Raw genomic sequence first — 14674 nt, 5'->3', positions numbered from 1 at the left:
CACAATGCAGACACAAAGGATGGATATTAAACACGTTTTAATTACTTGTAGACATAAATATGGGCAATCAATGTGGACAAGATCAGGACAAATAACGCATGTTAGCACCAGGTATAAACAAGGCTTTACGTTCAAGGAAAAGGTCAAATCCAATAAGCTTAGCTATGCCTTGCTTCAGGAATGACATAGGACTTCTCTGAAATGGTGCTCATTTGGTTCTGTGTACAACAGGGTTTGCTGAGCTGCAGTGTGATCAATACTGCACCAGCAGCAATAGAAATAGCAGAATGCTTTGTACTCCCGACTCACTTCCTTTGTACATTGATCAGGTCCCTATTGACCCCTCCAGTAGTTATAAACCTTTCCATCATGCTTCCATGCCACACTATTGGTTAGTGCTGCAAATGGAAATGTGCTTTCTTCACTTTGTGTTGTGGGCTGAATGTTGTTTTACTCCTTACCATGGCTTTAGCTGCCAGGTGCCGATGTAAACACGTTTTCATTCATCTACATGCCAGTTGTACAACAAGAAACCTTGTATAAGCCTGACATTATTTTCATATGAAAAACATTTTTACTAAATTAAAATGTCCACATATAATGAACTTGTGTACCATTTGTTTATTATGCATTTCAAAACTGGTGCAGGCTATCAAACATATCCCACCACAAAACCATAGCTATTTTGACCACGTTTTATTAGACTTTCCTTTGTTAAACATGTAGACAGTACAGGGTGTTCCATCATAATAATCCAAACACTGATTTGGATCTACAGTATATCATCACGGGTGGAAGGGTATGTCTACAACAGTATTAAGTGCTTTACAGATTGAGTCAATTTGTCAAGATTACAACAAAGAATAGAAAGCTGCACTGCACCGAAACCAGAATGGTACCAGGCTAAATACGATTTAACAGTCTGAGTAGGCGAGGGGCAAACAACCTGTCCTGTAAAAGGTTTAAGTACACATAAGTTCAGTGAGTCATTTAGGAGAAAACAGTTCCTCTATGTTCAAGATAGATAAAATCTTTGAGGCCAAAAAAGGAAATCACTTTCAAAACCCCTCACATTCAACAGGCCCTTCAACTTAAAAGTACAGCAATTTGACATTTTATTTTTTGCAAAAATCATTTGGGACAGAATTCCTACACATGCTCACCAGACACGGTCCACTACAGAAATAAACTGGCTATTTCAAACAGGAACAATATTTTCCCTAACCAGTCTAGAGATGGAAAGTGTCTATAACTCTAAAAACTGTACATCTTCCCCAATAGGACTACAACCCACCAGACCCCCATAAGTATTCATTTAAAAGATCAGACACGTTATCTAGGCGCCTTTAAAAAGACAACGGTAGGGAATGGAGCCTATGTCGGTTTTCAGTGACATCATCTGGCTGGGTTTCCCTGGGCGTACTCAGTCGCTCATCTCCATGTCTTCCTCATCATGGTGGTCATCTCCGTTCTGTTTGGACTTCTTGCCGCTCTCCCCTGCAAGATTCTCGTCAGACTCCTGGGGCTTTGGGGGAGATGCAGAATCTGAGTCGCTCTTCCTCTCCTCTTCGTCATCTACCTCTCCCTCTTTTCCACTGTCATAGCCTTGCTCCTCCTCATCGTAATCCCTGGTCACCTTCAAGAGCAAAGCGTTCTGAGCAAGAAAGGAATAAATGGCACACGAAACAGGTCAAACTCAGGACATGAAAACATTCAGGGTCGGTGTCCCTGTACAGATTAAGCCTAGTCATGGCTAAAAAGCTATTTCGATGGACATTTAACAATACGATTAGAATGAGCCGTTAATGTGGGAAAGTCAGTGGCTGCACACCTTGACATCTCCTTTCTCACTGTCAGATTTGCGGTCTCGGTCCTTATCCTTGTCTTTGCTCTTCTTGCTAGTGGAGCGTTCTCTTTCGTCTCGGCTCCGATCTCTGACGTCTTTCCTCTCCCTCTCACGGTCCTTCTCTCGCTCTTTGTCCTTCTTTTTGTCCTTCTTGTGCCTGTGGGAACAAAAACTATTGTTTAAATACAGACAGGTACACCTACAGATTACTGCACTGTGAAGCCCAGTGTGGTTCTGAACTAGGAGGACCCTCTTTTGTACCACTCACCTTCTAGGGGAAGGGGACCGGGACAGTTTCCTCTTTGGGGACCTGGACTTCTTCGGTGACCTAGAGGCGCTGCGGCTTCTTCTACGTCTCCTGTGGAAGACCAGATATTAAAGATGGGAGAGAAACCTTTAACCCTACATTCCACTGGTTGTCTTTGGGTTCCTGAAAGGTCTAGAACATCAAGCGGGATCAATGCATTTTGGTCAAGCTAACTAGACTCCTCCTGTATTTAAACCACTCACCGATTGATGCTGCGAGACCTCCTGGTACTGCTGTAGCTCTTGGGCGGCGTCTTGGAGCGCTTCTTGGATTTCTCTTCTTTCCTCCTATCCCTACAAGCAGGAAAAACAATGAAGGCAAAAGGATTTGAAGGAATCCTGAGAGGTACATCATGCACCATATTTCCCCTGATCCCCCGCTGTGAATATAACACTGTAGATGGCCACCCACCTGGATTTGCTGCGTCTACCCCTCTCTCTGGAGTGGGACTTCCGTCTGCGGGGGCTCTTCGACCGCCTCCTGCTCCTCGAGTGGGACCTCCGTCGAGACCTGCTCTTTGATCGCCTGCAATGATTAGACCGTTTTTTTTTTTTTTAACCAGAACTCAGAGCTGTCCCAACTAATCCATGCCCTCAAATCACTCAAGGTGCATCGTGACTGATTTGCTGATGTTTTCCAACATGCATGTAAAGTGGGGCTAACCTTCAGCACATCCAAAATTGCTGATTTAATTAAGGTATGCAGTTTCTCATCAGCGGCGTACCTGTGACGAGACCTGGACCTCCTCCGCCTCGACCGGGACCTGGAGCGGGAATGTTTGCGCTTGTCGTCTTTCTTATCTGCAAAGAGGAAGAATGAAAGCTCAGGAAACTCCAAAGTAACAATACAAATCTGTTGGAACTGACTAACATGACAGCCGTCAACGTCTGAAAAGAGGAATGAGTAATTCAGTCAAAATACACGTGTAATACTGCAAATATGGGGTCTAAATTAGTGAGAACTCACTTCCAGGCTCGATAGCGGCAGAGATGAGTGACTGGGCCTCTCTGACCCTCTTCATGGCCTCCTCTATCTCCTTGTTGGAGTCATTCTTCATACCAGAATTAATCATCATACCAGCAGCCATTGGATTCATCCTGCAATGGTCAAACCCCAGTTAGTCACCCAGAGAAATGACAGATGACTTTTCCACATACTCAATAATAACAATAACAGTTCTTTAATATTCTTTATAAACTGGCCAGAATTGGAGGTGATACTTACTTAGTAGGATCCATGGACTGCATAAGCTTCAAAAAGTCAGCAGAGAGGGTCTGAAATAGAGAACATGAAAATGCGTAGCTATATACATTAATGTGATAAGTAGATCAATAGGTTATTATTGGGGGGGGGGGTCTACTAAACTAACATATGCAATTGTTTTAAGATGGTCATACCATGTTTGATTTCATTTTTTATTTTTTTTATTGCCTTTACTACTATAACTCATAGAAACGCATTGAATAACATTCATAAATGCCCAAAAAAAGAATCACAAAATAAATCATAAGGAATATAGTTTTGAAGTGTCTGTCCTATATCTAGGAGATAAGAAAGCTCAGGAAATGTTTGTTTTTTTCGACACGTTTAACACCTTATATTTGTTGCCACAAAACTACCTACATACTTCCATTCATTTGTGTTAGCCAGGTCCTGTGACACTTGTGGGGGTGTAGCGCAAAACAGAGAACACAATTGTGTTTGTGAGTCTCCCCTTTCCACAATGGGGTCATTAGTTTGTAGCCCAAACAATTTGGATGCTACAGACAGAAGTTGGCACATCACCGTTACCGACTTTAGTCGTAAAGCAAAAGACAGAACAACCATCGTGTTCGTAGGCATTCCATAGAGTGGAAATATTATTAGTTTGTAGACCAAACAGTAGGAAGCTTTGTGAGAAGTCTGATTTTTGTCTCATGGTCTGACAAAGACCGCTGTAGCTCGGCCACTTTCCACCACAGATGCGGAAGGCCGACATAGTCGGATGCGGTGGATTGAGACGCAGCCCATGCAAAAAAAAACAGACATCTCTAGCTTAAACTGACAGATTGAGACGGGGATTTTTTTTATTAGGTTACTTACAGGTGAATACTATAACCTACACCCGTTTTAAAATACAGAGAGTTGTGAAATAGAAAGTAGCCATGTCCAACCTGGGGGTTGATGTTGCCAGACATGCCCATGGCAGCCATGTGATCCATGTTCGGATTTCCGAGAGCTGAAAGAGGTACGCCTCCCATCTGCAAGGACAAGGGATACACGTCAGACAAATCTTCCTTCCAGGTACTTTTTTTGTTGTCAAAATGGGGCCTTTGGTTACACAGTTGATAGGTCTCATTTCGACACCAACAGCTAACACTTACGGATGCCAAAGGATTTGGAGTGGGGAGAAGGCCTCCTCCAGGCATGCATCCTGCCACGGCGTTCGCTGGTGCCAGCAGTGACAGAGCTTTAGACTCATCAGGAATCACTCCTAGAGAAAAACGCCACAGAATCAGTACAGGTCTTTGCAAACATCCACCACATTCAAACAGAGCCACAAACACACCACCTCAACCTAACTACTCTTACCACAATAGATATGTAGTAAGACATACATTCCATTTTGTGTTGTCGGAAAATGTTGGTCCCTGATTTGCTAAGTATGATTTCAGAATACTACTACGAGAATAAAGTCACAATACACACTGTGGTCAACACTGCCAAGATTGTATCACCTGAACTTGTTTTTCTAAGTCATGAACCAAACGTAAGCAAGCACAGCCAGTTGTCCAGTGGGATGTGCTCTCAAGTTTCATTAGATGTTTTATGAACAAGCGACTCGTGACGGCTGCTTCGCTACAAAGCACACAAAAACATCAAGATACACAAAACAAAGTTCAGGGAAAAGGTAACTACTTTTGCCGAAAAACACTTACCATTACAAAACAAACCAAACAGAAAAAGGCTCAACCAAATTCTGTTTTCTGGGCTTTTGCTGGTGGCTTCTTTCTTCCAAAGAGCCTACAGCACTGTTGATTGGCTACTGTATTCACCAGAGGGGTATACTACGAAGCAAGCTAGATCTACTCAGGGGTTTCTACAGCTAACCAGCATTAGTTAGCTTCACATTCCACCTCCGGCTTCATCCATACTACAAAAGGTGGATATTGCCCGTCCGCCTGCCTCTAACTCTAGCAGGCCTATATCTGCGTGTCTATGTCACACATGGCTAAGCAAACGCTGAAATGTAAAAAAATGCATTCTGTCATTACTAAATGTGTAATGTGATATATTAACATGACTATTTTTAACACAAAAACATTTGATTAATAAAAATACTGAATCAATTGTCTTCCTCAAATGAAGCGGATGACGCAATCTATGCAAGAGGGAGGGAATCAGATTTAATTGGTCCTCAACTCGTTGCTCAGTCATTTCATTCAGGGTAAGTGGAGTTGGCCTGCCCTGGAGCTGGTTAGGATCTGTTGCCATAGAAATTTACCTGGCTAAAAGGCGGTTTCGTATGACTGGTTATCCTGACTTGACCAAGTTACTTCGACAACTCCTCAAACACGCTTCGTAGGATACCACTCATGTACAGTGTTGTAAAATGTAACTTACAACTAACTGAAAGAATAATATATAATAATTTGGGGGTTGTTTATATTTCATCCTGTTACTCACAAGTGTGTAATTGAAAATGTGTTTATTTTTCTAAATATCCCAATTCCCCGAGAGTGGGGTCACAGTCACAATTGTACAGCGCCCCTGGAGCAATTAGGATTAAGTGCCTTGTTCAAGGGCAAAGCAACAGACTTTTTCTTTCTTCACCTTGTCGGCTCTGGTATTCGAACTGGCCCAAACTAACCTCGAGGCTACCTGCCGAAGAGTACTGAGTAGGCTCTGACAAAAAAGGGAAAATGCCAGCAAAAGCCCAAATAGAAATGGTTAACTATGTGCCCAATGCTGAAGAAAAAAAACTATACAATAGTGAAATAAAAACGAAAATCTTATGAGATGGTCCATGGGTGTGCAATCTAAAATTAAGCTCATTTCAAATCAAACAAGGTTTCATCTTTTCGGAGAAAAAAAATAAATAAACGACACTTGAGAAACAGGATAAGCTGCAGAAGACAAAACTGTTGGGTGGCATTTTCAGCAGGGCCTGGTGTATAGGGCTGAACCAGGAAAAACAACTGTAAAAACAACAAGAAAAGCCTCCGTTAAATGTGTGACTTACTAAACCCGTTCAGAGTCAAGTGGAGAGGATCATTATAAAGCATTTCACTACAACAACCAGTCCTACTTTTACCTGCAGTTAGTGAAAATATATGGGGACAGAGATGCACATATGTATAAAAGGACTGCGAAACAAAGCTATTCAAATTGGGTGGGTTAAGTCCAAACAACAGATAAGCATGTAAATCATAACCAAAATGTTCAGAATTTTCCAGGCCAGTAGCTGAAAGTAGCTAAATGGATGATGGCCGAGTACTATACAAATCTACTCTGGCATGCATTGTCGTAATCAGTTAATTTACTTTTGTATGCTTCCTTTAGTTTTATTAGACGCATACCTACTATAGATTGTGGCCTTTAAACTTGGATTACTTTAATCTCGTTTCCAGATTTAAGATTGTTGATATGAGGGATAGGGAGGGCCGTTGGCCCCTGCTATTGCTATGGTTCATTGAGTGGTTATCCTTACAATGAAAATATGCTTTGGAGATAAAGATAAACTTTCTTTCTCTACAGCAGAACAACAGTGGGAAGGGGCTCAGGAGCCGAGCAGCCATTTATGTGTCTAATCTCTTGATGGCTGTAGAGGACCCTGTTCAGTCTGCAAGGAAGGGAATCAGCAAATGCCTTGTCCATTTCGAAAAACCACAACACACAAATTACAGATACAACTATTTTTTTCACTAATAGGCTACACTAGAACCGCAAGATTACACATGTATTCCCGTTTACCCCTATTATATGGTCAATCTCTGGTAAGACTTTTGTACTAAATCTTACTTTAAATGAAATATTGATAAATAAATGGGGTTTAATTGAGCTTTGTTGCATGTTGGAAAACGTTAGAAATAGGACAAAGATTACCAACCTTCTGCGAATGGGACGACAATCAGGGCTCTGTCCACAAAGACAGTGTTGGTCAGATGCTGGGACACTCCAACCGACTCAGACTCAAGGAACTTTACAAAACAGACACGTGAAGTCACAGGCAAGGAAGATTCACTGGAAGAAAATACACATTTGTTGTGCAAGAAATACAAAGATTCTCGACATATGGTATTAGAAACGTGGTACTGTCACTGTTAGTATACTTTCTTCCTGAAAACATAAATGCTCACTTTCCTAATTAAACATATGTCTGGTTTAATTACAATTGGGAAGAGAGAGCAATGAAAGAACGTTGCATCTCTTGCAGTCTTTTCTTGTCTTTGCCATGAGAGCTTCAGAGGGATGATCAAGACGTCTTGTAATTCCTACCTTAACTGCAGTGCAGCCAGGTGTAATTCGACAGGTGAAAAACAGCAAAGCACAGAACAGATTAATTAGCTCCTACTACCCTGCCCTGTTATTCAATGGAGCCATGTGTTTTCACAGTATCATTGTAATTCAAAACAGTTTGATTCGCGACAGTTTTTTTGTCAACTAGTTACTATAGTACTGACTGCAGGATTGATTTATTATTCGATATCACAAGATAACTTACTAGCCAGTTGTTTCTCAGTACAGTTAGCTGGTTAACGTTAGATGTTTCATATAGGCACTGAGGGACAAGAGTTCGCAGATATCCTACTCCATGAGCTTGCTGTAAGCAGTGTTTACTAGATAGCCATCTAGCTAAATTGCGAGCTCACAGCCAAGTAGGCGCGAGTTTGGCTCCTCTGTATCAGTTGCATGAGCAAGCGCACACTCGTGTGTGCTAACTAATTACTACTAGCTAGGGGTGGACTGAGGCCGCACAGGCCCCAACCTATGTGATGGCCAAATTTGGCAGAATTTTCATGGAAAATATACGTCGCTACTAGCTAGCTAATTGTTTAATATTCATAATACTCACTCTGGTGGAAATAACTTCAGTTCTTCAATATTTCCAAGAAACCCGAAGAGAGTTCTCATCTGTTCTGAGGTGGTACTCGGAGAGACATTTGTCACCTGAATAACGTTCGTCATTTTCCACGACTAGATGTTAATTTGAAACGCACAGACGTCTAGCTAGATGTAACAACCCGACTAATTTAGCATCTAAAGAACGTAACATATAATTGTGCAGTCAAGCAAGCATAAACAACAATCATTTCCACTAGCTAATGCTACACAATTGAATTCCCACGATCATTAGCGCGCTAACAAAGATTTGTATAACTAAACCAAGATAGACCACAGCCTTTCGTTTCAAACGGGAACAAATGAGTAATATGGGGCAGAGCCAAGCACGAGCTGGCGAGATGCAATTGGCTCGTTCTAGCGGACATCTGCATATTTACGTTATGGAACGCCACCTCTGAAGTGCACATGTGCAATAACTCAATTCGCCTTTGCACTCCTTATAATACAAAATAAAAAAATACATGTTTTTGTATTTAACCTTTATTTAAACAACGCGATTAAAAAAGGAAAAAAAAAGTGCAACGAGTAAAGTCTACAAAACGTAGTCCACTTTGTTCATAATTCATTTTAGTTTTGGGAACAGAAAACTATATCGAGGTCAAATGTTTCATCGGGGAGAAAATTTGCAGAATGTCCGCCAAAATCCATTTCGTTCCATCTTCTCCCAATGCCGGCCACTGGGCTTCCTCTTACTACCATATTTGGTAGTGAGTGGAAATGCAACGCGGATGCTTCACATTTAAACATCCGGTGAATATCTGTCTCATTGTTCTATCTGTGACGCTACTGTAAGGAGTACAACGCTAGCTTCTGCCTCTACTTCTATGATATTATGGCGGTCCGCAAACAAACGTTGAGGTGCATGCCGCCACCTACTATACTGGAGTGTAGTCAATCACAGTTTACAGATTCAATTAATAAAGGTACAAAACATTAAGAAAAACGAAACCTTCCTACTTAATCCGTACTACTAATAAAATTTTAAAAAGAGCCCTACTAACAAACTCTCCCCATCCCCATCTTTCCTAATAATAATAATAATAATAATGATGATGTAAAATTAACACATTTACAGAAAGACCTGTGTGAAGGCCAACTTATAGAAGAGGAACTTTTTGAGGCAATACAATATTTTCAGTCTGGAAAAACACCAGGGCTTGATGGTATACCAGTAGAGGTATTTCAGACCTTTTTTGATGTACTCAAAGATCCATTATAAATATATGTCTTAATTACTCTTATACAAATGGTAGACTTTCAGGTACTCAACAAGAAGGTCGGATTTCATTACTACTAAAACAGGACCCAGGTGGCAAGTAAAGATCCAGTCCATTTAAAAAACTGGAGGCCTCTAACGCTTCAATGTTGTGATGTGAAAATCCTGGCGAAATGCATAGCACATAGAATAAAAAAGGTTTTACCAGATATTGTTCATCCTGACCAGACAAGTTTTTTTTACATGGACAATAAACAACAATTACTTAAAACAATTGAACATTATGAAACATCGAAGATACCAGGCTTGGTCTTCATAGCAGATTTTAAAAAGGCGTTTGATAAAGTAAGACTAGAATTTATATATAAATACCTGGATTACTTTAATTTGGTGAATCTCTCTTTTACATCTGGGGTTGCTGTACATACTGTAACTTTAACCCATTGTATAAATGGGTTAAAGTTACAGTATGTACAGCAACCCCAGATGTAAAATAGTAAATAATGGTTACTTCTCAGAAAGTATTGAGCTTTTAAAGAGGAGTAAAACAAGGCTGTCCATTGTCTCCATATTATGGCAATTGAAATGCTAGCTATTAAAATTAGATCCAACAAGAACATCAAGGGGAAAGAAATTCAGGGGATAAAAACAAAAAAAGTGTCAAAGTATGCTGATGACTAGTTTTTTTCTTAAATCCCCAATCTGGATCCTTGCACAGTCTCATTGAAGATCTTGATCACTTTTCTAGCCTCTCTGGATTAAAACCTAATTATGACAAGTGTACCATATTACATATTGGATCGTTAAAAAAAGTGTTTACGCTACCTTGTAGTTTACCAATAAAATTGGTGGATGGTGAAGTAGACATACTTGGTATTCACATCTCAAAAAATATAAATGAATTTACCACAATTAATTTCAATAGAAAGTTAGCAAAAATAGACACGATTCTGCAACCATGGAGAGGTAAATACCTGTCTATTTATGGAAAAATCACATTGATTAACTCTTTGGTCTTATCCCAGTTTACTTACTAATGGCACTGCCTACTCCAGATGACTAGTTTTTTAAATCTAGTGAGCAAAACACATTTTATTTGGAATGCTAAGCCAGACAAAATTAAACATGCCTATTTATATAATGAATATGAGTTTGGGGGGCTAAAATTAATAAATATTAAAGCTTTAAACCTCTCACTAAAAGCTTCACTCATACATAAATTATACTTAAACCCAAAATGGTTCTCCAGTAGATTATTAAGAAAGGCTCATCCTTTGTTCAAAAATTGCCTTTTTGCCTTCATACAGATTACAATTTCTCATTTCCGACTAATTGAAAATGAAATTTTGTTTAAAGTATCACCCTTTCTTAAACAAGCCATACAAAGCTGGTTACAATTTCAGTTTTATCCTCCAGAAAAGATAAAACAAATATTAAAACAAATGTTATGGTTAAGCTTAAATATACTGATTAATAAAAAACTATTCTTTTGGGATTTTTTTTCAAATTTGTTTTATATTTATTAATGATATTCTGAATAGAAACAGAGGAGTTGTCACATATGCAGTTATCAAAAATATATGGGAATATCTGCTCAATCCAAACTTACAACCAACTGATTGCAGCACTACCCCAAAAATGGAGGAGGCAGGTGGAAAAGGTAGGGAACTTGTTTGCCTGCCATATATTAAATGATACAAATCGTCTGAAAGAAACTGGCATAAATAGAAAAATGTTGACAGCTGCGCCAGACAGGTTGAAAAATAAATGGGAGGAGATTTTCGATGTACCAATTCCATGGCACATGGTTTATGAACTGGTACAAAAAAATGACACTTAATTCAACACTTAGAGTTTTTCAATTTAAATTATTATATAAAATTCTTCCCACCAAAAGAATGATTATATATATACTGCTCAAAAAAATAAAGGGAACACTTAAACAACACATCCTAGATCTGAATGAAAGAAATAATCTTATTAAATACTTTTTTCTTTACATAGTTGAATGTGCTGACAACAAAATCACACAAAAATAATCAATGGAAATCCAATTTATCAACCCATGGAGGTCTGGATTTGGAGTCACACTCAAAATTAAAGTGAAAAACCACACTACAGGCTGATCCAACTTTGATGTAATGTCCTTAAAACAAGTCAAAATGAGGCTCAGTAGTGTGTGTGGCCTCCACGTGCCTGTATGACCTCCCTACAACGCCTAGGCATGCTCCTGATGAGGTGGCGGATGGTCTCCTGAGGGATCTCCTCCCAGACCTGGACTAAAGCATCCGCCAACTCCTGGACAGTCTGTGGTGCAACGTGGCGTTGGTGGATGGAGCGAGACATGATGTCCCAGATGTGCTCAATTGGATTCAGGTCTGGGGAACAGGTGGGGCAGTCCATAGCATCAATTCCTTCCTCTTGCAGGAACTGCTGACACACTCCAGCCACATGAGGTCTAGCATTGTCTTGCATTAGGAGGAACCCAGGGCCAACCGCACCAGCATATGGTCTCACAAGGGGTCTGAGGATCTCATCTCGGTACCTAATGGCAGTCAGGCTACCTCTGGCGAGCACATGGAGGGCTGTGCGGCCCCCCAAAGAAATGCCACCCCACACCATGACTGACCCACCGCCAAACCGGTCATGCTGGAGGATGTTGCAGGCAGCAGAACGTTCTCCACTGAGCCACTTGTGTGGGTTGTAGACTCCGTCTCATGCTACCACTAGAGTGAAAGCACCGCCAGCATTCAAAAGTGACCAAAACATCAGCCAGGAAGCATAGGAACTGAGAAGTGGTCTGCGGTCCCCACCTGCAGAACCACTCCTTTATTCTGGGTGTCTTGCTAATTGCCTATAATTTCCACCTGTTGTCTATTCCATTTGCACAACAGCATGTGAAATTTATTGTCAATCAGTGTTGCTTCCTAAGTGGACAGTTTGATTTCACAGAAGTGTGATTGACTTGAAGTTACATTGTGTTGTTTAAGTGTCCCCTTTATTTTTTTTAGCAGTATATATATGGGGCATACAACATATGGGGCATATATGGGGCATACAACAATATATATATATGGGGCATACAACATTCTCAGCTCTGTAGATTTTACTGTAAAGAGACAGAATCAATTGATCATTTATTCTGGTATTGCCCCTATGTAGCTTGTTTCTGGACACAGGTTCAGGAATGGTTAAAAAAAATAAACATGCATTTAAAATTAACCTTACAAATAGGAGTGTTGGGCGATTTGGAAAGCAATAGTGAGTCAATAAATAATGTAATAATACTCGTAGGAAAGGTTTTCATCTTTAGCTCACAATCTGTGGATAATATACGATTAGAAAGGTTAACATTTTTTGTAAAACATCACAACAGAATTAAAAAATATATGGCACATGGAAACCAAATGAGGGTGGTCTATGGTGATAGGTGGGATGGGCTGAGGGTTGGGATTAATGCGTTTATGTTTGGTAATGTATTATTGTTATGTGATTGCTTTATATAAAAAGTACCATGTATGTAAAATGTCTATGTAAAAATGTATGTATATGTAGCACAAACACTGTAAAAAACGAAGATATTTTGGGGGGGGTGATGGAGGGGTTAATACTTTTTTTAAATAAAAACCCTACACATGAATATCCCCTCTCTTCCACATACTAGTACCTACAACAATACATCTACATATGTTTCACTATTTCATTAACCATATATTCCACACAAACCATTTACATGCTTGCAAACCAGATGTAATGACTTCAATGTCAAATCAAAACCAATTTTATTGGTCGAGCACACATATTTTGGAGATGTAGTTGCAGCAAAATGCTTATGTTTCTAGCTCCAACAGTAAGTATAGTAATACAATACACACAAATCCCAAAAATAAGAAATATCAGAACGAGCAATGTTAAGAGTCTGGAATATAAATATATACAGTACCAGTCAAAAGTTTGGACACACATTTTCATTCAAGGGTTTTTCTTTATGTTTTACTATGTTCTACATTGTAAAATAATAGTGAAGACATCAAAACTATGAAATCACACATATGGAATCATGTAGTGACCAAAAAAAGTGTTAAACAAATCCAAATATATTTTATATTTGAGATTCTTCAAAGTAGCCATCCTTTGCCTCGATGACAGCTTATCTCAGCTCACTGGTCACCATAGCAGCACCCACCTGTAGCACGCGCTCCAGCAGGTATATCTCTCTGATCACCCCCAAAGCCAACTCCTCCTTTGGTCATCTCTCCTTCCAGTTCTCTGCTGCCAATGACTGGAACGAACTACAAAAGTCTCTGAAACTGGAAACACTTATCTCCCTCACCAGCTTTAAGCATCAGAGCAGCTCACAGATCACTGCACCTGTACATAGCCCATCTATAATTTAGCCCAAACAACTACCTCTTTCCCTACTGTATTTATTTATTTAGCTCCTTTGCACCCCATTATTTATATTTCTACTTTGCACTTTCTTCCACTACAAATCTACCATTCCAGTGTTTTACTGTTTTACTTGCTATATTGTATTTACTTTGCCACCATGGCCTTTTTTGCCTTTACCTCCCTTATCTCACCTCATTTGCTCACATTGTATATAGACATATTTTTCTACTGTATTATTGACTGTATGTTTGTTTTACTCCATGTGTAACTCTGTGTCAAGTGCAGCGGTTTCTGATAGCACGTAATTATATTCCATTCTGTGGAACTTTCTGTCCATTGATGAAAATAGGGTGTCCATCAACTCTGTCACATGTTTTAAAAAAAAGTAAAAATATTTAACCTTTATTTAACCAGGTAGCTAGTTGAGAACAAGTTCTCATTTACAATTGCGACCTGGCCAAGATAAAGCAAAGCAGTTCGACACATACAACAACGACCCCAGGTTTAAGAAGTTTGCCTTCAGTGATGCCAGAGCGATTGATGAGGCTCTTCAAAGAATAACCTCAGTAGCAGGGAGGGATAGCCCCAGCAGTCAGCTGGCTCAGGCACTGTTTGACGGGAGAGCAACTGGGGATGCAGCACAAAGGAATCCCTCAGCAGGTGCCATAATGGAGGTCCGATCCTATTTGGAGGAGCCCCTCCTTCCTCTAAAGATCTGCAGATCCTCTGAGTTGGTGGAAGAACAAGGCCTCTGTCTACCCACGTCTTACTAAAGTCATGACAGGGAGACTTTGCATAGTGGCCACAT

At 40.0% G+C, this 14674-nt stretch overlaps 1 protein-coding gene across 6 annotated transcripts; it reads right to left on the bottom strand.

Annotated features, from left to right (window-relative positions):
• Positions 1-681: 681 nt before the first annotated feature.
• On the bottom strand, positions 682-8517 carry LOC106613665 (serine/arginine-rich splicing factor 11). 6 transcript variants are annotated; one of them, XM_045687431.1, is made up of 14 exons: positions 8209-8492; positions 7632-7636; positions 7243-7376; positions 4871-6331; positions 4517-4626; positions 4307-4393; positions 3378-3427; positions 3120-3250; positions 2878-2953; positions 2565-2678; positions 2357-2446; positions 2115-2204; positions 1832-2003; positions 682-1654 (listed from the first exon to the last, which is right to left on the bottom strand). In XM_045687431.1, the coding sequence occupies exons 5-14, from the start codon at positions 4559-4561 to the stop codon at positions 1424-1426; spliced, it is 1086 nt and encodes a 361-aa protein (XP_045543387.1). In that variant the 5' UTR covers positions 4562-4626; positions 4871-6331; positions 7243-7376; positions 7632-7636; positions 8209-8492; the 3' UTR covers positions 682-1423. The 6 variants fall into 6 exon arrangements, with proteins under 6 accessions (XP_045543387.1, XP_014071632.1, XP_045543385.1 ...); XM_014216157.2 differs by lacking the exon at positions 4871-6331 and having other exon boundaries at positions 7526-7636; positions 8209-8495; XM_045687429.1 differs by lacking the exon at positions 4871-6331.
• Between the last annotated feature and the right edge of the window lie 6157 nt (positions 8518-14674).

Source organism: Salmo salar, chromosome ssa10 (genome assembly GCF_905237065.1).
Source record: "Salmo salar chromosome ssa10, Ssal_v3.1, whole genome shotgun sequence".
NCBI lineage: Eukaryota > Metazoa > Chordata > Actinopteri > Salmoniformes > Salmonidae > Salmo > Salmo salar.
This window is presented reverse-complemented; position numbering and strand designations above follow the sequence as displayed.